This window comes from Suncus etruscus, chromosome 14, assembly GCF_024139225.1.
Source record: "Suncus etruscus isolate mSunEtr1 chromosome 14, mSunEtr1.pri.cur, whole genome shotgun sequence".
Taxonomy (NCBI): Eukaryota; Metazoa; Chordata; class Mammalia; order Eulipotyphla; family Soricidae; genus Suncus; species Suncus etruscus.
The window spans coordinates 82763061-82786397 of NC_064861.1; the positions used below are offsets into that span (position 1 = coordinate 82763061).

At 52.6% G+C, this 23337-nt stretch overlaps 1 protein-coding gene across 2 annotated transcripts; it reads right to left on the reverse strand.

Annotated features, from left to right (window-relative positions):
• Positions 1–12450: 12450 nt before the first annotated feature.
• Positions 12451–23086, reverse strand: YIF1B (Yip1 interacting factor homolog B, membrane trafficking protein). 2 transcript variants are annotated; one of them, XM_049786648.1, is made up of 8 exons: positions 23007–23086; positions 15071–15297; positions 14876–14980; positions 14680–14758; positions 14528–14585; positions 13573–13728; positions 13397–13490; positions 12451–12609 (listed from the first exon to the last, which is right to left on the reverse strand). In XM_049786648.1, the coding sequence occupies exons 1-8, from the start codon at positions 23047–23049 to the stop codon at positions 12454–12456; spliced, it is 918 nt and encodes a 305-aa protein (XP_049642605.1). In that variant the 5' UTR covers positions 23050–23086; the 3' UTR covers positions 12451–12453. The 2 variants fall into 2 exon arrangements, with proteins under 2 accessions (XP_049642605.1, XP_049642604.1); XM_049786647.1 differs by having other exon boundaries at positions 22998–23086.
• Positions 23087–23337: the final 251 nt, after the last annotated feature.

Sequence of the window (23337 nt, forward strand, 5' to 3'; positions counted from 1 at the left end):
TCCAGAGGCTTAAAGCACAGGAGGTTCCGTGTTACAAGCCCCCGGGGCAGCTTATCAGTGCTTCCTATGACAATCTCCACAAAACTTGTGTTATGGAAATCCCAGCTCTCTCAGACAACCTTTGCCATTTCCCAGCATGCAAGGAACTTGTGGATGCAGGCATACCATTCAGTAGTGAGAAATATGTTGATGCTATTTTTTTTTTTTTTTTTGGTTTTTTGGGCCACACCCGGTAACGCTCAGGGGTTACTCCTGGCTATGTGCTCAGAAGTTGCTCCTGGCTTGGGGGACCATATGGGACACCGGGGGATCGAACCGCAGTCCATCCAAGGCTAGCGCAGGCAAGGCAGGCACTTTACCTTTAGCGCCACCGCCCGGCCCCTTGATGCTATTTTTAAGCTAGAGAAGGAATTTGATCACAGATTTGCAGACTTCAAAAAGCACAGAGCCACTTTCCAAATTTTTATGGACCCCTTTTCCTTTGATGTGCAAGATGCCCCTCTTGTGCTTCAAATGGAGCTCATTGACCTGCAGTGCAATTCTGATCTCAAAGCCAAGTTCAAGGAGATTAGTGGAAAAGCAGACATGCATGGGCAATTTTTGAGAGAATTGCTCCCCAGCTTCCCTGAGCTTTCCCGAATGTTCAAGAGCACCATGTGCCTTTTTGGGAGCACATATTTGTGTGAAAAGTTATTCTCTACATTGAACTTCAATAAGTCAAAGTACAGGTCTAGACTTGATGATCATCTTCAAGCCCTACTGAGGGTCTCAACTGCTTCCTCTTTAAAGCCAAATGTGGTTCAGATTTGTGAGAAGAAGCAGTGTCAAGTCTCTGGCAGCAAGGAATAGGGAAAAGATGCCATGTTCAGAAGAACTGTTCATGATCTTCACTCAATGTTCTATTCATGTTCAGAAGAAATAATTAAAACTGTTAATAATGACGTTTGAGGACTTTTCTTTTTTTGTGAAATCCTTTATGTGACTCTTCCTCACCCCAACTTTGCCTCCTGCGGCCCCCAGGTAAATTGAGTTTGAGACCCCTGGTCTAGACCTTTTACCCACAGCCTGAGCAGACCACTGAGCCTGTGGCAAATGCTGATCTTTCTCTGCCTCCAGCCACCCCCTCTTGGTCTTGGAGCACTAGTGAGGTGGCCCTGGCAGCCCCTAAGTGCTGAATCACATGCAGCTTGATTGGATGAGTGTTGTAGGGAGTGCACCCCAGGCCCCCCTGAGTACTGCTTGTGAGGCCAAAATTAAATGAAGTTTTAAAAATTATTAGATTTCTGAGGCTGGAACAATAGCACAGAGGTAGGGCGTTTGCCTTGCAGGCAGCCAACACAGGATGGATCCTGGTTCAATTCCCAGCATCCCATATGGTTTCCCGAGCCTGCCAGGAACAACTACTGAGTATAGAGCCAGGAGTTACCCCTGAGTGTGACCCAAAAACAAACAAACAGAAGGATCCACTGGAGGGGCTGCAGAGATCCTACAGTGGGAGTGGGTAAGGTACTGGCAGCAGACTCAAGGTCGAGAAATGGCACCACTATATGGCCCCCAAACACCTCCAAGAGTGATCCCTGAGCAGATCGGGAAGTATGTCCTGAGCACTGCTGGTATGGCCTGAAAATTGGGGCCAGAGAGATAGCATGGAAGTAAGGCGTTTGCCTTTCATGCAGAAGGTCATCGGTTCGAATCCTGGTATCCCTTATGGTCCCCCGGGCCTGCCAGGAGCGATTTCTGAGCATAGAGCCAGGAGTAACTCCCTGAGCAATGCCGGGTGTGACCCAAAAACCAAAAAAATAAAATAAAAGATTCACTGGAGGGGCTTGGGAGATAGCATAGCAGTAAGGCACTTGCTTTGCATGCAGAAGGACTGTGGTTCGAATCCCAGCATCCCTTATGGTCCCCCGGGCCTGCCAGGAGCGATTTCTGAGCATAGAGCCAGGAGTAACTCCCTGAGCAATGCCGGGTGTGACCCAAAAACCAAAAAAATAAAAGATTCACTGGAGGGGCTTGGGAGATAGCATAGCAGTAAGGCACTTGCTTTGCATGCAGAAGGACTGTGGTTCGAATCCCAGCATCCCATATGGTCCCCCAAGCCTGCCAGGAGCAATTTCTGAGCATAGAGCCAGGAGTAACCCCTGAACGCTGCTGGGTGTGACCCAAAAAGAAAAAAAAAAGATTCCCTGAAACCCCTATCCTGACCTGGTTAACAGAGTCTGGTTTCTGATGCCTGAGGGGTTCTGTCCCAAATGTTTCCTCACCTAGGCACAGCATGGCCTGGCTGGCTCTAGTCTGGCTGGCACAGTCACGCCTGATGCCCATGCTCCTCTGGGCAAATGAAGTAGCCCATCCATGGCACACCTAACCAAACCCATGCAGAGGCCACGTCCTGAACTGGTGTCCTGAATCCCGAAACTTCGTGGTGGGTTAGAATGAGCCCCATGTCCCTCCCTCGGTTTGGACAGATTATTGGCAAAGGCACCCTTGGTCAGTAGATCTGACTCCTTTGGGTGGTCCTGAAGGGACTGACCTCAGCCCTGTGTGTGCACAGCTGCTACAGTTTGAGCCCTAGACTACAGGTGGGCCACCTTGTCCCTGGATTCCTGCTGGGAGGACAGGTTTCAAAGGGCCGGAGCCCTGGGTTCCACACCCCACACACTACTGTGAATGACTCAAACATTAACAGATCTTAAGAAATGGGAATTCATTGGTTCCAAGCTCTTGGGTTAATTCATGTTCGGATAGATAGAATATCAAAGGAAAATTACTGGAAGTCAAGAGGGCTGGATTGATGGTTTGGGCCACTCCTACACCCCCATGCTGTGGTCACACACACACCTTGCTGGGTGTGGCAAGAACACAATGAGTGGGCCAGGGGCAGGGTTGAATGATGGAGCACATCAACCTCCTCCTGTCCCAGCTGAGTATGGCTTCCATGGTTTCCAGAAGAATTTGTGTTACTCCCTGCTCTGGCTTTTCCAAGGGCTGGGATTGCAGACAGATGGTGAGTACTCCTGTCCGTCCGTCCGTCCGTCCGTCCCCCCCCAGGTGAAGAGCAAACTCTCCTATTAGAAAGTGGCAGCTGCCCTGCCTCTCTAACCCCCCTCAGAGTGTAGTTCCCTCGGACCAGTTTCCTCTGCTTTGCCCGGCTGGTAGTCATTTTGCTTCTGAGCCTGAAGTGAAAGTGTGAGCATGTGTCAGAACATCCTCACGTAAGAACCAGGAATCAAAATTAAGACCTCACATACACGGCAAGCTCTGCCCAATACCACATGGCCTCCTCCGAGGAGGCAAGGTTCTGACAACCTCTTGGGAATAGAGGCTGATTTATTAGCCTATAAAGAGTGAAATGAGCCATCTGGGTAGAGGTTGAGCTAGGATCTCCGAGTGGTTTGTCAGTCCCTGGGCACCTTTTCTCATCCCAGAATGTCCAGGAAAGGGAAACTGAGTTCTATGCCTTAAGGTCATCTGTCTCCTGGGGCTGGAGTGAAGGCGCAAGTGGTAGGGCATTTGCCTTGCAATTGCTAACCTAGGACGGATCCCCCAGGGTTCCATATGGTCCTCCAAGGCAGGAGCAATTTCTGAGTGCAGAGCCAGGAGTAACCCCCCTGCGTGTCACTGGGTGTGGCCCAAAAACCAAAAAGAAAAAAAGGTCATCCGTTTTCTGCAATGTGATTGACTTCATAGACAATGTTTTAGAACAGGGATTGTGATTTAAGTATAACTATACCCAGAATATTGTACATATAAAAGTCCAGGTAAGGGCCCGGAGAGATAGCACAGCGGCGTTTGCCTTGCAAGCAGCCGATCCAGGACCAAAGGTAGTTGGTTCAAATCCCGGTGTCCCATATGGTCCCCCGTGCCTGCCAGGAGCTATTTCTGAGCATACAGCCAGGAGTCACCCCTGAGCACCGCCGGGTGTGGCCCAAAAACAAAACAAAAAACAAACAAAAGTCCAGGTAAGACTATGGGCTGGAGCGGTGGTGCTGGAGGTAAGGTGTCTGCCTTGCAAGCACTAGCCTAGGACAGACCACTGTTCGATTCCCCAGCATCCCATATGGTCCCCCCAAGCCAGAAGTAATTTCTGAGTGCATAGCCAAGAGTTACCCCTGAGCATCAAACGGATGTAGCCCGAAAAACAAAAAGACTAAACCAGGTCTTGCAGTGGTTACTTTTACAAAAGGTGCTTGTCTTGCATGCGACTATCCCCGCCATCCCATATGGATGGTCCTCTTCCTTGCCCACCAGGAGTGATTCCTGAGTGCAGAGCCAGGAGTAACCCCGGATCACTGCCTAGTGTGGCCCCCAAACAAGAAAGAAGCAATGAGGCTAGGCTGTATGTTCTGGTCTTGAGCTGCACACCTGAGTTTGACTCATATTCATTCTCCCCTCCCAGCGTTTTTTTTTTTTTTTTGGGGGGGGAGGGACATTCAGCAGCAGTCAGGGATTATTCCTGACTGTGCTCAGAAATCACTTCTGACTGGCTCTGGGGACCATATGGGATGCCAGGGATCCAACCTGGGCTGGCCTCATGCAAAGCAAATGCCCTAACCGCTATGCTATTGTTTTGACCCCCCTTTCAGCTTTCATTCCCTTCCTGTAAACTTGACCAGGACAGGGAAGAAGCAAGGGCCTAGCACTGACACACAAAGCCCTACATCTAATTTCACCTTCTTGCTTCAAGTGCCAGAGATCTAGTGTCTGAATCCTGGCTCAAGGGTCCTGAGCTACTGATGGGTCAGTCCTTAAAAGGAAGTGTGTGACAGGGATGGGGGTGCAGGCAGGAGACCCGTGCAACACCCAGCCACGGCCAGGAGTGACCCCAGACAGATAAAAGACAATCAAGTCAACTGCCTGTGGAAGGCCACAGCACTCTGGAGGGGCATGGAGCAAGGAGGTGGGGACAGTTTTCCACAATCCCCCCCTACCTTGTAGGCCTCCCGGCCCCTCCTCTCCTTCCCATCTCTGTGTGTTGAGTCCAGGGAAGCTGCTGCATTCCTTAAGAGTGGGGGGTGGGCGGCTGGAGATAAAGCACAGCGGTGTTTGCCTTGAAAGCAGCCAATCCAGGACCTAAGGTGGCGTCCCATAGAGTCCCCCGTGCCTGCCAGGAGCTATTTCTGAGCAGACAGCCAGGAGTAAACCCTGAGCACAGCCGGGTGTGGCCAAAAACCAAAAAAAAAAAAAAGAGTGTGTGTGGGGGGGGACACAGAGAGATGGCATGGAAGTAGGGTGTTTGCCTTTCATGCAGAAGGACGATGGTTCGAATCCCGGCATTCCATAGGTCCCCCTGAGCCTGCCAGGAGCAATTTCTGAGTATAGAGCCAGGAGTAACCCTGAGTGCTGCCGGGTGTGATCCCCCCCAAAAAAATGAGTGAAGAGGGGGACCAGAGAGGAAACACAGCGGTAGGGCATTTACCTTGCACACAGTTGACCCAGGACGGATGGTGGTTTGAATCCCAGCATCCCATATGGTCCTCTGAGCCAGCCAGGAGCGATTTTTTGTTGTTGTTGTTGTTTTTGGGCCACACCTAGTGATGCTCAGGGGTTACTCCTGGCTGTGCGCTAGAAATCGCCCCTGGCTTGGGGGACCAAATGGGACGCTTGGGGGATCGAACCGCAGTCCATCCTAGGTCAGCGTGTGCAAGGCAAATGCCCTACCACTTGCACCACTGCTCCGGCCCCCCAGGAGCAATTTCTGAGCACAGAGCCAGGAGAAACCCCTGAGCACCACTGGGTGTGACCTAAAAACAAAACAAACAAAAAACATGAGTGAAGAAGGGAGCCAAGCAATGTCTCCCCACACACTCCATAGAAGCAGTGGTGAACTTAGGTCTAGACTCTAGACTTTCACCTGGCTACCGCACCATGTTCTAGGCCCCACTCCTGCCCCCCTAAAACCACATGGCCTTTGACAGGGACATCCGGTGCAGTTTCAGGAGGAACTGTGATGCTTGGGAAGAATCAGAACTTACTTCTTCCCCTTCCCTTTATGGTTGTGACGCTGGGGTGCACGCACCCACATTCATGTGGCTGCAGTGTGCTGGGCTGTCCCATGGATCAAACTTGTGACCTCAGGCTGCCATGTCAAGGTGCTCTTGCACTGAAACATGCTCCTGGACACCAAAATGAACATTTTGGTTTATTTGATGTCAATTCCTCTCCTCACCTTCATATTTTGTGATTGCAATGACCATGGGTGGCACATACTTGGTTTCAGGGCTCACACAGGTGCCATGGTTGGTTGGGGCTGACCCACACTTTGTGTGAGTGTGCTAAAAATAGCAGTTTGTCATGTCTGGGATTGTACTTGGAGAACATGGGACAGTGTGGGTAAAATTAGTAGTCTTTCGCTTGTAGGCAAGCTCAAACCCAACATTTTGGGGGGGGGTGTTTTGAGCCACACTCAGTGACACTTAGGAGTTACTCCTGGCTATGTGCTCAGAAATCACTCTTGGCTTGGGGGACCATATGGGATATCAGGGGATTGAACCTCGGTCAATACGTCAATAGGCTAGCGTGGGCAAAGCAGACACCATACTACTTGCCCCACTGCTCCGGCCCTTCAAACTCAACATTTTATTTTATTTATTTTTTTTTTTGTTGTGGTTTTTGGGTCACACCCGGCAGTGCTCAGGGGTTATTCCTGGCTCCAGGCTCAGAAATTGCTCCTGGCAGGCACGGGAGGACCATATATGGGACGCCGGGATTCGAACCGATGACCTCCTGCATGAGAGGCAAACACCTTACCTCCATGCTATCTCTCCGGCCCCCAAACTCAACATTTTATTAAACTTTTTTTTTTTTTTTTTGGTTTTTGGGTCACACCTGGCAGCGCTTAGGGGTTACTCCTAGCTCTACGCTCAGAAATCACTCCTGGCAGGCTCAAGGGACCATATGGCATGCCAGGATTCGAACCACCGACGTTCTGCATGCAAGGCAAACACCTTACCTCCATGTTATCTCTCCGGCCCCTAAACTTTTTAAAATTGTTTTTTGGTTTTTGGGATACAGCATGTGGTACAAGGGCATAAGACCTCGGACTCCTCCTGCCTGCACAACCTGTACTCATTCATACCCAAGTCCCCAAAATTATCATTTATAAAAGAAAATTCTAAAACTTATTTGTTTTGTTCTTTTTCTTTTTGGAGGGGGCTCATACCATCAGCACTCAGGGGTTACTCCTGGTTCTGTGCTCAGAAATGACTCCTGGTGAGCTCCAGGGACCATATTGGATGCGTGGGATTGAACCCAGGTCAGCTGGGTTCAAGGCAAGCGCCCTACCCTCTGTGTTATCACTCAGGCCCTTATTTTGATTTTTATAAACTACCTTATTAACTACCTTGGTTCTTTTGTGTTTTAATGACTGCTTAATTGTTTCACACTTAACTCTTTTTTTTTTTTTTGGTTTTTGGGCCACACCCGGTAACGCTCAGGGGTTACTCCTGGCTATGTGCTCAGAAGTTGCTCCTGGCTTGGGGGACCATATGGGACACCGGGGGATCGAACCGCGGTCCGTCCAAGGCTAGCGCAGGCAAGGCAGGCATCTTACCTTTAGCGCCACCGCCCGGCCCCCACACTTAACTCTTACAGCAAACTGATCAGTACATTAAAATAAAATAGATTCCCAGAGGTGGAACAACGGTACAGCAGGTATATGGTGCTTGCCTTGCACATGGCTGTCCCAGCTTTGATTCATTGGCATCACATAGTGTCCCCAGCACCGCTAGGAGAGATCCCTGAGTACAGACCCAGGATAAACATTGAGCACCACAGGTGTGACCTTCCTTTAAATAGAAGAGTGGTGAGGGGGCCGGGCGGTGGCGCTAAAGGTAAGGTGCCTGCCTTGCCAGCGCTAGCCTTGGACGGACCGCGGTTCGATCCCCCGGTGTCCCATATGGTCCCCCAAGCCAGGAGCAACTTCTGAGCGCATAGCCAGGAGTAACCCCTGAGCGTCACAGGGTGTGGCCCAAAAACCAAAAAAAAAAAAAAAAAAAAAAAAAGAAGAGTGGTGAGGCCGAAGTGGTAGCACAATGGTAGGGCATTTGCCTTACATGCGGCTGACCCAGGGTAGATGCGAGTTCGATCTCTGACATCCCATATGGTCCCCTGAGCCAGGAGCGATTTCTGAGCACAGAGCCAGGAGTAACCCCTGAGCACCTCTGGGTGTGGCCCAAATCACCACACACACACACATCAAAAAAAAAAAAAAAGAGGAGTGGATGCCTGGGGAGTTGGATAGTACAGGGTCAGCTGCTTGCCTTGCACGCTAGCATGCTGACAACCTGGGCTTGGTCCATGGCACCCATATGATCCTGAGTCCTACCAGGAGTGATCCCTGAGCACAGAAGCAGGAGTAACCCCTGAGCATTGCCAAATGGAGCAAGGGCCACATGCTCTGGTCTTCAGCCTCACAGCTGCATTTGTACCATGTCAGGCCTCCCCTCCCAGCTTTCATCTGCCTTTCGTAAACCTGGACTAGGCGGGAGCTAAGAGAGTTCCGTGTTGACAGATGCCAGCGCGCCTCAGTCCAATTTTCCCTTCTTGCTTCAGTGCCAGGTTTCAGCGGGAACACGGATGTTGTGTCTGAATCCTGGCTCAAGGGACCTGAGCTCCTGACAGTCCTTAAAAGGAAGCATGTGGCTGGAGGTAACCGCAGGCAGGAGACACGCACACTCCGCCCCCTTCCCTGCCCTGTGTTCTTGTATTCAGCCCATTAAGCTTTCTTTTTTTTTTTTGGTTTTTGGGCCACACCCGGCGGTGCTCAGGGGTTACTCCTGGCTGTATGCTCAGAAATAGCTCCTGGCAGGCACGGGGGACCATATGGGACACCGGGACTCGAACCAACCACCTTTGGTCCTGGATCGGCTGTTTGCAAGGCAAATGCCGCTGTGCTATCTCTCCGGGCCCTCATTAAGCTTTCTTGACCCCACAAACCTAATATAAATATATAAGATATATGTAGATGGTGCAAAAAAATATATATATATATTTTTTATTTTGGGGCCAAACGCAGCAGCACTCGGGTTACTTCTGGCTATGTATTCAGAAATCGCTCCTGGAGGGCTAGAGTGATGGCACAGAGGTAGGGTGCTTGCCTTGCACGTGACTGGCCCAGGACGGACCATGGTTCGATCTCCTGATGTCCCATATGGCCTCCCAACCAGGAGCAATTTCTAAGCGCATAGCCAGGAGCAACCCCTGAGTATCACCGGGTTCGTCCCCAAAACAACAATAAAAGAAATCGCTCCTGGAAGGCTTGTGGGACATATGGAATGCTGGAAATTGAACCCGGATCAGTCCCGGAACGGCACGTTCAAGGCCTTAGTGCTTTGCTACCTCTCTGGACCCAAAATATATACATATTTGGCTCTGTGCTCAGGTATTGCTTTTGACAGGACTCAGGAAACCATAGGCCATGCTGGGGTTCAAAACTGGGTCAGCCCTATACAAATTAAATGCAATGATTCTGTGTGCATGGGAAGTGCTTTATTCAATATACTCTTCGTCTAGCCTGGGTCCCCCCACCTGTTTCTTGAGACCCTCCACCTCTCCTCTGGGGTGGTCTGGGATTGGAGCTCCCTGCCAAGGTGTGCATGTCAGTTCTGGGCTGTCTGTGTCTCATTTGCTCCTCAATTTATACTATTGTTCCCTGGGTTTTGATTTCTCATTTGCGAAATAAATAGGAATTCTATTAGAGGGGCTGGAGAGATAGCATGGAGGCTTTAAGGCGTTTACCTTGCATGCAGAAGGACGGTGGTTCGAATCCCGGCATCCCATATAGTCCCCTGAGCCTGCCAGGGGCAATTTCTGAGCATGGAGCCAGAAATAACCCCTGAGTGCTTCCGGGTGTGACCCAAAAACCAAAACAAAACAAAACAAAAAAACACAAACAGGGGCCGGGTAGGTGGCGCTGGAGATAAGGTGTCTGCCTTGCAAGCGCTAGCCAAGGAAGGACCTCGGTTCGATCCCCCGGCGTCCCATATGGTCCCCCCAAGCCAGGGGCGATTTCTGAGCACATAGCCAGGAGTAACCCCTGAGCGTCAGACGGGTGTGGCCCAAAAACCAAAAAAAAAAAACAAAAAAACAAAAAAAGGAATCCTATTAGAATGCAGCTAGGGCCCCATTTCACCCTAGGCACCACCAGGGGTCACTCCTGAGCACAGAACAAGGAAGAGCCCCTAAGCATCGCTGTGTGTGCTGGATTGCCCATTCACCCCTTCACAACTCAACTTTTTTTTTTTTTTTTTTTTTTTTTTGAGCCACACTCGGCGTTGCTCAGGGGTTACTCCTGGCTGTCTGCTCAGAAATAGCTTCTGGCAGGCACGGGGGACCATATGGGACACCGGGATTCGAACCAACCACCTTTGGTCCTGGATTGGCTGCTTGCAAGGCAAACGCAATTGTCTGCATCTCAATCTGACATTTAATTCCTTTACTTCATCTTTTTTGCTTTGTTTTGTTTTTGAGTCACACCCGGTAGTGCTCAGGGATTACTCTTGACTCTGTGCTCAGAAATCACTCCTGGCAGGCTTGAGGGACCATATAGGATGTCAGGGATCAAACCCAGATTCATCCTGGGTTTGCCGCGTGCAAGGCCAAGGTCCTACACTGGTGCTATTCCTCCGGCCCTCCTTTCCTTCATCGTATAGAGTCCTCTCTTCCCTCATATTTCCTAAATAAAATTGTATTTCTTTCCCGGCTGGAGTGATTGTTCAACATGCAGGAAGTTCAGCTCCAAGCCCCAACATTGCATACTCGCAATATCCCAACCAATACTGTCCCCAAGGACAGCCAGGAACCTCCTGAGAGCCATCACTTGGAGCACCACCGCAGGGTGTGACCCCAAACCCTAAAGATAATTAACCCCCCCCATAAAACCCCACTTATTTTACTTCCAAAAAAAGAGACAATGTTGACAAGGTAACAATCGGAATAGTGACTCTATTAACAATACAACCGAGCAGTAACAATGCCTCCCTTTCATTTGAACAAACTTGTTTTTACAGACGCTTATTCTGAGCTAGGCACAGGCCCCGGGAAACAAAATTCCTGTGATCTGTCCCTCCAGCCGGCTCAAAGTTGAAATTGTCGTTCACTGGTGACCAGCCGAGTCCAGGGAGTCACAGCGGGGCTTGGGTCCGAGCTCAGGCTCTTCACCCCCGCGCCCCCAATACTGCTGCAACCCCAGGGGCCGACAAAGTGAGTTAAAAACAGTGCGAAGCTGAGCCGGTGGGGGAAATCCGCAGGACGCAGGGGCATCGCCCCGTTTCTTCCAAAGGAGGCGCCAGGCCCTTTTGTGGGGGATCTGATGACAGCCCCCGACCCCCTCCCCAGATGTCAGCAAGGGCGGCACACCCCGATCCGCCCCCCACCCTCATTTCCCGTGGGGCGGTGCCTGGCGGGCGTGCTGGTGAGTCACCGCCGAGGATTCTCCACTGGGTCGAGTGCCAGGAGGGTGCAGCTCGGCCCTGAAGCACCCCGCAGCCACACCTGCTCCCACCTTCATGGAGTTCGATCTGGAGGCAGGTGTGCTCCGGGGAGGGGAACCCCGAGTCGGGGTGGGGGCTTCTTCTGGGGCCTGTACCCAGCCCCCAACTTTCTCTCTGCAGCCCTGGATTCCCACCCCAAGAAGCCGCAGGAGGCCGGAGGCGCGGGGGTCCCCAAGCATGGGCCCCCCCAAACTCAGGTAAGCCGCTGGCAGCCTGGGGAGGGAGGGAAGGAGCGATTGGGGGGGGGGGTCGCATTTCACCCCAGCGGGTGGAGCTGGAAAGCACCGGGATTCCTGGTCTGTCTCCCACCAGCAAGGCCAAGGCCACGGCCACGGTCACGGTCACAGCCACGGCCACGGCAGCTCCGACTCCAGCAGCAGCAGCAGCAGCTCCAGCGACTCGGAGGGGGAGGCAAAGGTAAGCGAGCACCCCCCTGCACCCCACATCCCCCCCATACACCCGCAAAGCCTCCGCGCACGGCTCACACTGGGACCCTCCTCTCCCTTCCCACCACCCCCAGGCTGCGGGTTCGAGGCCGGGCGAGGTCCGGAAGCCCAAGGTGAAAAGCAAGAAGGAGAAGAAGGGAAAGGAAAAGAAAAAGGAAAAGCGGGCGCCCCACTGACCAGCCGGGATGGAGTGTGTGTGTGTGTGGGGGCTCCGTTAACTAATAAACCCCTCCTCTGCGCCCCGAGCATCGAGCCGGGCGGGGTGTGGGGGGCGTCCTTAAGAGAAAGAAACCCTCTGCCCCTGCCCCGACTCCCGGTCCCGGCTCGCCCCCTGCTGGCCGCCCCGCGCCATCGCCACCAAGGAGGCACTGCCCCGGCCAGCGCTTCCGGGTTTATTGGTTCTGGGCGGGGCGTCACGTCTGGGGGCGGGGCCTACCCACGGGTTGGCTTATCGGGGCGCGGTCTGACCTACTCCGGAGGCGTGGCCTGGTCCGAGGGGCGTGGCCGGCCGGCCCTCAGCGCACCAGGTGGAAGGTGAGCCAGTACATGAGCAGCGGCTGCGCGCAGGCCACCGCCATGGTCAGGTACATGCGCAGCTGGTTCCGCGCGCCGCGCACCGGGACGCCTTCGGCCGCCGCCTGCGCCAGGATCTTCAGGCGCAGCGTCCGGATCTGCGGCGGGGGGGGGGGGGGGGGAGTGGGGGGCGGGTTGTCAGCCAGCCAGCGGGGTGCTTGGAGGACCTAAAACTTGGGCCCCTACTCTGTGCACACGAGTCCTCTGCAGCCTCCCTCCACTGGGGCCTGGGCTCAAGCGAGTGGGCTCCTGCTGGGGCTCGGTTACCCCCCAATTCCTAACAGGTCTAGGGCTTGCCCCTCCCGGGATCGTGGGGGGATTGCCCCTTTTCGTGTCACTCACGAAGGCCCTGCCCACATGGGTCCGGGGCCAGTGGCCAGATGACAGTGTCTTTGGGGCTTGGAGGTGGGGGCCCGCCTTTTACCTCTGCACAGCCTGGACTAGTAGGAAGGAGCCAGGAAGGCTTTTTAAAGAAGTTTCGATCATCAAAGCCTGTCTGAACGTCAGCCTTGCCCCTTTATATCCTTAGCAGTCAATCCTGCTCTCCCAGGGCCCTTAAAAGTGCAACAGTCGCCCCATTTCATAAAAGGGGAAACAGGTTTCATGAGATGAAAAGTCTTGGACAGGCAGCTTCACCACTGGACCTTTTTTCATCTGACCAGAAATACTGACAGGCCGGGACTTTCCACTGTGAGGGGAAGGGTGTGCTTGAGCCCCCATCCCCCAGGCCTGCTTGCCACCCCTTTTCTTCCTTCAGACCCTAGCTGTGATGACACCCCCACTCCCACAGGCTGGGTCAGCCATTAGGGTTTGTCTGGCAATGGGGCTCAGGCCTAAACTCTCAGAGTGACATCTGCTAAGAGATCCCTGGGGCCCACGGCTCACCATGAACACGAAGATAGACACGCAGCACCAGCCCAGCACTAGGTAGTAGCCCATCTTCCCAAAGAGCAGGCCCATGAGCACCCCACCGATCATCCTGCAGGGGGGTTGAAGCAGGTCAGAGGGAGAGGTAGGGGTGAGGGTTGGAGGGGACAACGGAAGACAGAAAATACACTCACCCCACATACTTGTAGCCCAAGAAGGCCACTAGGTCGATGGTGGTGAGGTCGGTGTTGGCAGTGACCAGATAGAGGCTGAGCAGGATCGCAAGCACTTCCAGGGTGAGCCAGGCCAGAGCGGAGCTCGCCTGCAACCCCAGGATATCTGGGGAGAACCTGCGACCCCCCAGAACACATCATTGGTTACTAAGATCAGGGCCCCTTGAGCCCTTCTGGGTTCAGGAAAGGCCTGTATGGGATATGGGGGAGAAGCGCCAGGACCAAGGTGATTCTGAAGCATGTCCTGTGGGGGGGTCCCCTGCAGGGGAGGAAAGCTGACCCCCCCATGGGGACAGCTCCCAGAAGGCCAGGGTGGGGCGAGCACTTGGGATGGTGTGGAGGAGGGTAAATCATAGAGGGGTACCTGAGTTGAGGCTGTGGGGGAAGGCCAAAGGGTTTTTTTTTTTTTTTTTTTTTTTTGTGGTTTTTGGGTCACACCCGGCAGTGCTCAGGGGTTTTTCCTGGCTCCAGGCTCAGAAATTGCTCCTGGCATGCACGGGGGACCATATGGGATGCCGGGATTCGAACCGATGACCTTCTGCATGAAAGGTAAATGCCTTACCTCCATGCTATCTCTCCGGCCCCAGGCCAAAGGGTTTTTAAAAACTCATCATGGAGCCCCACCAACTCCAGGCCACAAAGGAGATGAACAAGGAAGAGGAGTGAAGACAAGGGGCACAACAGGTAATGAAGGGGTGCCGTGTACTCCAGGGCCTGAGATATGCAAAGGTCTGGGGGCAGCAAGCAGAGGACCAGAGTAGTGGGGAGGCACACAGAGATCAGAGCAGGAAAGGGTGAAGGTGGCATCATAGGTGACAGCCCGCATAGGACTTGGATGGAGTTGGGAAGAGGTGAGGGAACCCCAGGATCCAATTTTCCCCGAGTGTCCCCCTGTGCCTACCCCAAGGCCTCTTACCTGTCCTGAGTTCCCAGAGCGAGACCAGCCACCAAGATGTAGGTGATAAAAGCCATAGCTGTGGGGACACAGAGGTAGGTCAGGGGTGGGTAGCAGGCACAGGCCCACATGGGTAAAGGGGGAAGTGGAGAGCTGTGGGGGAGTTTAGAAACCTGGAATGTAGAGGTCGGGGGCATTGACATCAAAGCGGGGGGCCACGGGCGTGTCCTGCTGGTACTGCACCTCCCAGTCCTGTAGGGAGAGTGGGGGAACACGAAGGAGCCCCAAAGCTGGGGTCTTCCCACCCTCAAGCCCCTCCCCGAGGCCATACCCTCACAGACTGTGCATTCCCAGGGGGACAGTACTCACCTGGTGCAGGTAGGGGAAGACAAGCAGGCCTAACTTCCGGCCCACATACATAGTGTCCACGGCAAAGTAATACTTGAGCTTGGAGACGGGGATGAAGCGGTCAATCTGGTGACAGAACTCAGGTCTGAAGCTCTGTCCCCTCCCTGCCTCTGCCCCCACCACCCAGTGTCCCCCACCCTGGGCTCAGCCACTCACATTCTTGTCCACTAGCTCCTTGCCCTGTGCGGCCAGGTTGCTCCCACAGACCATTGCCATGTTGGACATAGGGTCGGTCAGGAAGGTGGCCTGGGCTGCAGGGTAGCCCAGGCCACCAGCCGCCCGCTGCATCCCGTAGCTCTGGCTCTGCGCTGAACTTGTGTCATGGAAAAGCTGGTGGGGGTCTGCCATGCCCGACTGAGACATGGGAGTCCTCCGCTTGGAGGCTGTGGGGGAAGACGGGTGCCAAGTTTGCCTGCCTGTTCCCGCAGCGGCAGGGCAGGGGGGGAGTGTCCCCAGGGTGCTGGCTCCAAGGTCACATGACATCTGGTGGGGCTCAGTCGCCACCCAAAGGACAAAGGGATTTTTGCAGCTGCTCTGTGCTAAAGAGGTATAAGGTTTCTGCTTCCCTCAGCGCTCACGCGCTCTCGCTCTCTCTCTCTCTCTCTCTCTCTCTCTCTCTCTCTCTCTCTCTCTCTCTCTCTCTCTCTCTCTCTCTCTCTCTCTCTCTCTCTCTCTCTCTCCCTCCCTCCCTCCCTCCCCTCTCACTCACTCACTCACTCACTCACTCACTCACTCACTCACTCACCCTATGGGGATCTCTGTCTTGTTTCTAGGTGAATTCCTAAGTCCTAAAATAGAGTCAGAGTAGGTGCTTGAGAAAAAAACATAAGGAATGACTGAAAGGCCATTCTACAGATATGGAAACTGAGGCCCACACATGCTAACAGAGTTGTGCAAAGGGCCAAAGGGAGTGGGCGTCCAGCTAGGTCAGGCTAATAAATATGACAGTAACAGCTTCCCCCCCCCCCCCCCAACTGAGCTCTTAATTTTTGGAAGGGGCCACACTTAGCAGTACTTAGGGCTTACTCCTGGCTCTGCTCAGGGATCATTCTGGCAGGCTCAGGGGACCATATGGGATGCCAGGATCACACCTGGGTTAGTTGTGTGCAAGGTAAATGCCCTGCCCACTGTACTATCTTTTTAGTGCCTCACTGAGCTCTAGAAACTGTGGATCTATTCAATCGTCCCAACACCATCACTATGGCAATGCTTTGGCAATCAGAGAACAGCCAGGCCCCGGCCCCAGTTACTGCCCAGGTATCTGACAGGCCTCAAAGGTTTGCATGGGCCTGGAGAGATAGCACAGCGGTGTTTGCCTCACAAGCAGCCCATCCAGGACCAAAGGTGGTTGGTTCGAATCCCGGTGTCCCATATGGTCCCCCGTGCCTGCCAGGAGCTATTTCTGAGCAGACAGCCAGGAGTGTAACGCCTGAGCCCCGCCAGGTGTGGCCCAAAAAACAAACAAAAACAAACAAACAAAAAAAAAACAAAGAGAAGTGGGTAAAGGAATCAAATATGCAGGAGTTCCTTACTCTTTTGTTTTGAGGACCATACCCAGCAGTGCTTAGGAGTCACTCCTGGTGGTGCTTGGGGACCATGTGGCACTGGGAATGCAAACTGCAGCTCCACATGCAAAGCAGGTGCTGGAGAAATATTACAACAGGCAGGAAGCTTGCCTTGCTCAAAGAAGACCTGGGTTCAACCCTTGTTACCCCCAAAGAATCACCTGAGCACTGACAGGAATGATCCCTGAACACCACCTGGTGTGGCCAAAGAAATAAACAAAACAAAACAAAAAAGGGGTCTTAGCATTGTACAATGTGTAGGGCCTTGCACGCAGCTAACCAGGGTTTGATCCCTAGCATCCCATATGATCCCCAAACCTGCCAGGAGTAATTTCTGAGTGCAGAGCCAGCCATAACCCAAAAGTGTTGCCAGGTGTGGCCCTAAAAAACCCACAAAGAAACAAAAAGTAAACAAAATGATCTAACATGCAAAGCATGTGCTCCAGCCCTTTGAGTCATGTCCCCATTCAAGTGGTAAGGCCAATGAGACGTGTGTGTGTGTGTGTGTGTGTGTGTGTGTGTGTATGTGTGTGTGTGTGTGTATTTGAGGAAATACCTAGTGGTACTCCAGGCTTACTCCTGGCTCTCTCTGCTCAGGGATCACTCTTGGAGGGGTTCAGATGATCATACGCGGTGCCAGAGATTGAATTTGCATTGGTCTTGTGCAAAGCAAATGCTTTCCTTCTGTATTCTCTTCCTGGCCCCAATCACCTCAGCTTTCTCCTCTGCAAAATGTTATGTGAACAGCCCCAGACCAGATGACATATTAGAAGTTATGTCTTTGTCCCCTATTCTCACTACTAGCCTCCTTCCAATTCATTGTTGTATGTTTGTTTTTGTTTTTTTTTTTGGGGGGGGGACACCCGGTGATGCTTAGGGGTTACTCCTGGCTATGCGCTCAGAAATCGCTCCTGGTGGGCTGGAGAGATAGCATGGAGGCAAGGCATTTGCCTTGCATGCAGAAGGATGGTGATTCAAATCCTGGCATCCATGTGGTCCCCCCTAAGCCTGCCAGGAGCGATTTCTGAGCGTAGAGCCAGGAGTAACCCGAGCGATGCCGGATGTGACCAAAAAAAAAAACAAAAACAAAAACAAAAAAACAAATAATCAAATAACTGACCTGCTTGCAGCTCACCATCCAGGTGAGATTTGTCTCTTGCTACCATATGAGGTCTATTCCAGAATGAAAGCAGAACCAGAACCTACCCTAAAGGCGCGTGGGGGGGGGGTTTGGGTTCAAGCAACCTCCACATTGGATCTGTGTCATACTATGGGACAACACCACAACTTCTCAATAAGTTACAAACCAAAAAAAATTTGTAATTTTACAAACCCAAAATAAAAAAAAAAAATCGCTCCTGGCTTGGAGGACCATATGGGATGCCGGGGGGATGGAATTTCGGTCCATCCTAGGCTGGCGCATGCAAGGCAGATGCCCTACTGGTTACGCCACCGCTTGCGCCCCCTTCCAATTCATTTTTGTTTCTTTTTGAGACACATCTGGAAATATTCAGAGATCATTCCTGGAAAAGCTCCAGGAACCATATGGGATGCCAGAGATTGATTTTTATTTTTTTTGGATGCCAGAGATTGAACCTAGGTTGACTGTGTGCAAGGTGAGTGCCCTTCCACTGTACTGTCTCTTCTGCTCCACTAGCCCCCCCCCCCCCAATTCTTTTTGTTGTTTGTTTTGGGGCCATACCTGGATATGCTCAGAGTTTACTCCTGGCTCTGTTCAGAAATCACTCCTGGCAGGCTTGGGGGACCATATGAGATGCCAGAGATTGAATCTGGGTCAGCCGCATGCAAAGCAAACACCCTACCCGCTGTGCTATTGCTCCAGACCCTGGTACCCCAATTCTTGCTATCAAGCAGCTCTAGCCTAGACACATACCAGAAGGGCAGTTTCCTAAAAGGTTTTGGGTGGGTCAGAGAGTCAGGAAGTACCATGGATAAGTCCTCAATCCCAAGCACTCCCATAAAGTAATGAGCCCCACCAGGTGTGGCCCCAAAACATAAAAAAACACTTTGAGGTGGGGTTTCCCTCCCTGTACCCTAAGCCATTGGCACTTGGGGCTCAGCTTAGCACCCCCTCCGATAAATTTCTGCTCTACTTGACAATTCAGTTTTCATCAGAAGCACTTCAGAGGCCGAATTTCCATGAGCAATCTCCAGTTCCCAGCTTCCAAGGCACACTGGACCCCCTCTTCTCTTTCCTGTCTCAACTCCATAGTAGGGGGTTACTGGGGATCACAAAAGACTAACCCTCCTGCCTTCTCCAAGCTGCCCATCAAGATCCAAAACTGGTTTCCAGCTCTTTGAACCGTGTGACCCAGATTTCTACCCTGTCCTATCTTCTCTCCCCTCGGGCTCTCTTACCCCACACTGGAGAAATCCTGGGGTAAGGCAGAGCCTGGGGCTCTATCTGCAGCCAATGCCACTCTTCAGGCTGCAGACCCAGTTCCAACAACTTGCTTGGGCAGTCCTGCGGCCCTTCCTCAGTGTCCGAATAGGATTCTCTCTACACCCAACCAACTCTTCAGCCCACTGCCTCTCCGCTTTACTCGCTTTCCTCTGACACTGGCCTTCGCCATCACTGTACACTGACCAGACCTCTCTATGTACTCTCAGTTCAGTCTTCTCCCCAACTGGCAGCAAAAATTACCTCAATAATTTTGTTTGTTTGTTTGTTTTTTGGATTACACCCAGCAGCACTCAGGGGTTATTTCTGGCTCTACGCTCAAAAATTGCTCCTGGCAGGCTCGGGGGACCATATGGGATGCCGGGATTCGAACCACCGTCCTCCTGCTTGCAAGGCAAACACCCTACCTCCATGCTATCTTTCCGGCCCCTCGATAATTAATTTTTGTAATTTTGTTGGAATCACCCACGGCTCACCCTTGCAAGGCAAGGGCCCCTGTTTATTTGTTTCTGGGTCATATCTGGAGGTCCTCTGGGGTTATTCCTGTCTCTACACTCAGGATCACTCCTGGCAGGCTTGGAGGACTGTGTGGGACACTGGGGATCGAACCTGAACCAGTTCGAGTGCAAAACAAGTGCCCTACCTGCTCTGGACTTTTTATATATTTATTTTTGGGGAGTCACACCCAGTGGCACTCATGGCTTACTCCTGGCTCAGCTCTCAGAAATCTCTCCTGGCAGGCTCGGGGGGACCATATGGGATGCCGGGATTCGAGCCACCGTCCTGCATGCAAGGCAAACGCCTTACCTCCATGCTATCTCTCCGGTCCCTGGAGTTGCCTTTTTAAATACAAAAGAGAATGTATAAGTTTCTAGGTCTACAAATTAGCACAGAAGCAATAGTACAGCTGGTAAGGCGCTTGCCTAGTACATGGCTGACCTGGGTTCAGTCTCCAGCATCCCATATGGCTCCTCTGAGCACCACCAGGAAATGGTTCCAGAGTGCAGCGCCAGGAGTAACCCCTGAGCACTGCTGGATGTGGCTCCAAAACAAATCACTATCAACTAGGCTGAAAATGAATTCCAAGTGCTGCCTAGTTCCCACCCAAACCTGCCCTAGCCAACCTGTGGGGCTCCTGGCACCCTAGCCACTGGGGCCAGCCTCTCTCAGATCCTGACCCACACTCACACAGGCCTTTGAGCACGAAGCCCCACCACTCTGGAATACTTTCCTTTCGGTGCCCCCCAACCAGCTATCAGCCTGGACCTCAACCTGTCTCAGACCTGCCAACAGAACCCTTGCCCTCTCTAGGCCCTGTCGCCTCTCAGCCCTGGGCACCATGTTAAAAGAGGTACTCACTTGCTGGCACCAACTTCTGATACTTTTCTCTATCTCACCATGAATTCCCATTTTTGTTTGCTTTTTGCCACATTCAGCGATACTCAGAGCTTATTCCTGGTTCTGTTCAGGGATCATTCCTGACATGCTCAGGGGTCAGGGGACTATTTGGGGTGCTGGGGATCGAAGCCAAGTCTGTCTGTCACATACAAGGCAATCAATCACATTACCCACTATACAGCTCCTTGCTGTCACTTGTACCTCCTACAGAAAGCTTCCTAGACACCCCAGACTGGCTGGTACATACCCCCAGCCAAGCCGGAACCACTCTATGCTCCTCCATTCTCTCATCTCTGTCCATGCTTCCATCACCTCAAACCCCAGCCAACCTGGTTTCCTTCCTACCTGCTGGCTCCCTCGTCTAATGCGCATAACCCTATACTTACACGGCTTTCATGTATGTTCCCCCATAATACCCATAGCCCTGGAGTGAGAAAAGCCAACCTCAGAGTGTGTTGGGAGATCCCTCAAGACAAGAACTAGGGGCAGGGACGGGAGAGATAGCATGGAGGTAAGGCGTTTACCTTTCATGCAGAAGGTCATTGGTTCTAATCCCGGCGTCCCATATGGTCCCCGTGCCTGCCAGGGGCAATTTCTGAGCACAGAGCCAGGAAAAACCCCTAAGCACTGCCAGGTGTGACCCAAAAAACACAAAAAATAAAAAAATAAAAGAACAAGGGGCAAAGGAACAGCAGGCAGAGCATTTGCACCCATACAACCTGAGTTCCATCTCAGCATCCCATATGGTTCCCTGAATCTTGTCAAGAATGACCCCTGAACACAGAACCTGGAGAAAATCCTAAGTATCACAAGGTGGGGACCTCCCCCTGAAAAAGACAAGCACCAAAACATTCTTTCCTACATCAGCTACTAGGATATGACCAGCTGAGCACATGACATTTTTAGTTTCAGTTTTGTTTGTTTGTTTTTTGTTTTGGTTTTTGGGCCACAACCAGCGTTGCTCAGGGGTTACTCCTGGCTGTCTGCTCAGAAATAGCTCCTGGCAGGCACGGGGGACCATATGGGACACCGGGATTCGAACCAACCATCTTTGGTCCTGGATCGGCTGCTTGCAAGACAAACGCAGCTGTGCTATCTCTCCGGGCCCTAGTTTTAGTTTTTGTTTCTGGGCTACACCAGCAGTGTTCAAGGTTCTGCACTAAGGAAGAATAGGTACTTGGCGGGTCTAGATGACCATATGGGGTGCCAGGGATTGAACCCTGGCCACGTGCCTGCAAGACAAGTTTCTCACCCACTGTAACTCTAGCCCCTATTTTTTGGTTTTTGAGACACAGTCGATAGTGCTAAGAGTCTACTCCAGACTCTGTGTTTGAGGGACACTGCTGAGAATCCACTTCAGCTGTTGGATTATCTCTCAACTTCAGAGAGCACTTTTTAAGTTAGAAGTGAGGAGTGAGGGACCAGAGTGATAGCGCAGCGGTAGGGTGATTGCCTTGCATGCGGCTGACCCAGGACAGACCTGGGTTCTATCCCTGGCATCCCATATGGTCCCCCAAGCCTGGAGAGATTTCTGAGTGCATAGCCAGGAGTAACCCCTGAGCACCACCAGGTGTGACCCAAAAACCAAAAAAAGAAAAAAAAAGAAGTGTGGAATGAGAGCCCTCACAGGGAGACTTCTCTACCCCTAGCCACATCCTAGATTATTCTCTTCACATTCCTAATTACACCCCAAATTACCTGGCTGACTTCTTTTTCACCTAGTTGGGTGTCCATCTGGCCAAGCAATTCTGTGCTCTGAGTTAACTGAGACCAAATCTACGGTGGTTATGCTACCCGTGTGCAAATTTAGCTCAGACCAGACTGGGGCGGAATCCAACACTATGGATGACTAAATGATGACACGCTTCCCTGCTCGAGAGATGAAGAGAAAATTGAGGACAAAGTCAGAAACGGGAGAACATGAAACCAGGGTCAAATTTTAAAGGAGAGAGAAGGAAAAAGACGCCCCTGGCCCCAACCACCTAGTACTTGAGCCAGAGCCTGCTAACTCTGGATTAGGGAACTGACTGTGGCCAACAGCTGGACGCCAAGTGAAGAAGGGTGGAGAAGGGGGGCTGGTCGCTAACTGTAAATGAAAGTCCCTTTTTATTTTTCTGCTCGTCTCAGACTACCCTACCAAAACTATTTTTTCTTTCAAGAATGTCCCAAAAAGGGGACCCGAGGGCTAGCACACCAGTAGGGCGTTTGCCTTGGATGCAGCTGATCCAGGACAGGACAGGACAGGACAGGACGGTGGTTCGAACCTTGGCATCCCATATGGTCCCCCCCACCCCGTGCCTGCCAGGAGCGATTTCTGAACGCAGAGCCAGGTAAGCGTCAGCGGGTGTGACCCCAAAACCAAAAAAGAAAGAAAGAAAAAAATAACTCCCCCCCCCAAAAAAAAGGGAAGAATCGAGGGGCCCGGGGATGTAGTAGAGCTCAGGCTTCATATGTAGGAGGTCCTGGGTTCGATGATCAAAATCTCTCACCCCCCAAAAAAAGGTCCAAAGTAAAGATGAATGGACCCCGGCGCGCCCCCTAACCTGGCATCATCCTAGACGAAAGCAACACCTGGAATCTGCAGAGCCCTGACCCCCTGACCTCCGACCTGCAGCGACCTCGCCAACCGCCGCCGCAGGCCCCGCCACGCCACGCCACGCCCGCACCCCCCGCCCGATCTCCGGGGTCGGCCACGTACGCCACTTACGCAGCCGGGGGGTCCCCGCCGCCGCCGCGCCGGCCGGATGCATCTTCTTCAGCCGCGGCTACCGCCGCCGCCCCAGGCGCGCTTCGAAATGTGCCCGCCCGGCTCCCGTAGCCACGCCCAGCCAGAGACGCGACAGCCAATGGGAACTACGATCGGCTCGAGGTCACGCCCACCACAGAGGCCTAGACGAGTTGGCGGGGCCCAAGGGGCGGGGCCTGGGCGGAGGCGGGAACTACTCGGAATCGGTGGTGTCATGTCCGGTGGCGAGCGAAGGGGCCGATGGGAAATGTAGTCCTCAGTCGGCTGATGCTCAGTTTAATGGGAAAGTCCT

Excerpts from the sequence above, each read along its gene's own strand:
- YIF1B (XM_049786647.1), bottom strand. The coding sequence starts at position 23,049 with ATGCATCCGGCCGGCGCGGCGGCGGCGGGGACCCCCCGGCTGCGTAAG. Across the intron at positions 14,981-15,070 it reads AGGAGCTAGTGGACAAGAAT|ATTGACCGCTTCATCCCCGT; the intron begins GTGAGTGGCTGA and ends TTCTGTCACCAG. Across the intron at positions 14,586-14,679 it reads CCCCGACCTCTACATTCCAG|CTATGGCTTTTATCACCTAC; the intron begins GTTTCTAAACTC and ends GTGTCCCCACAG.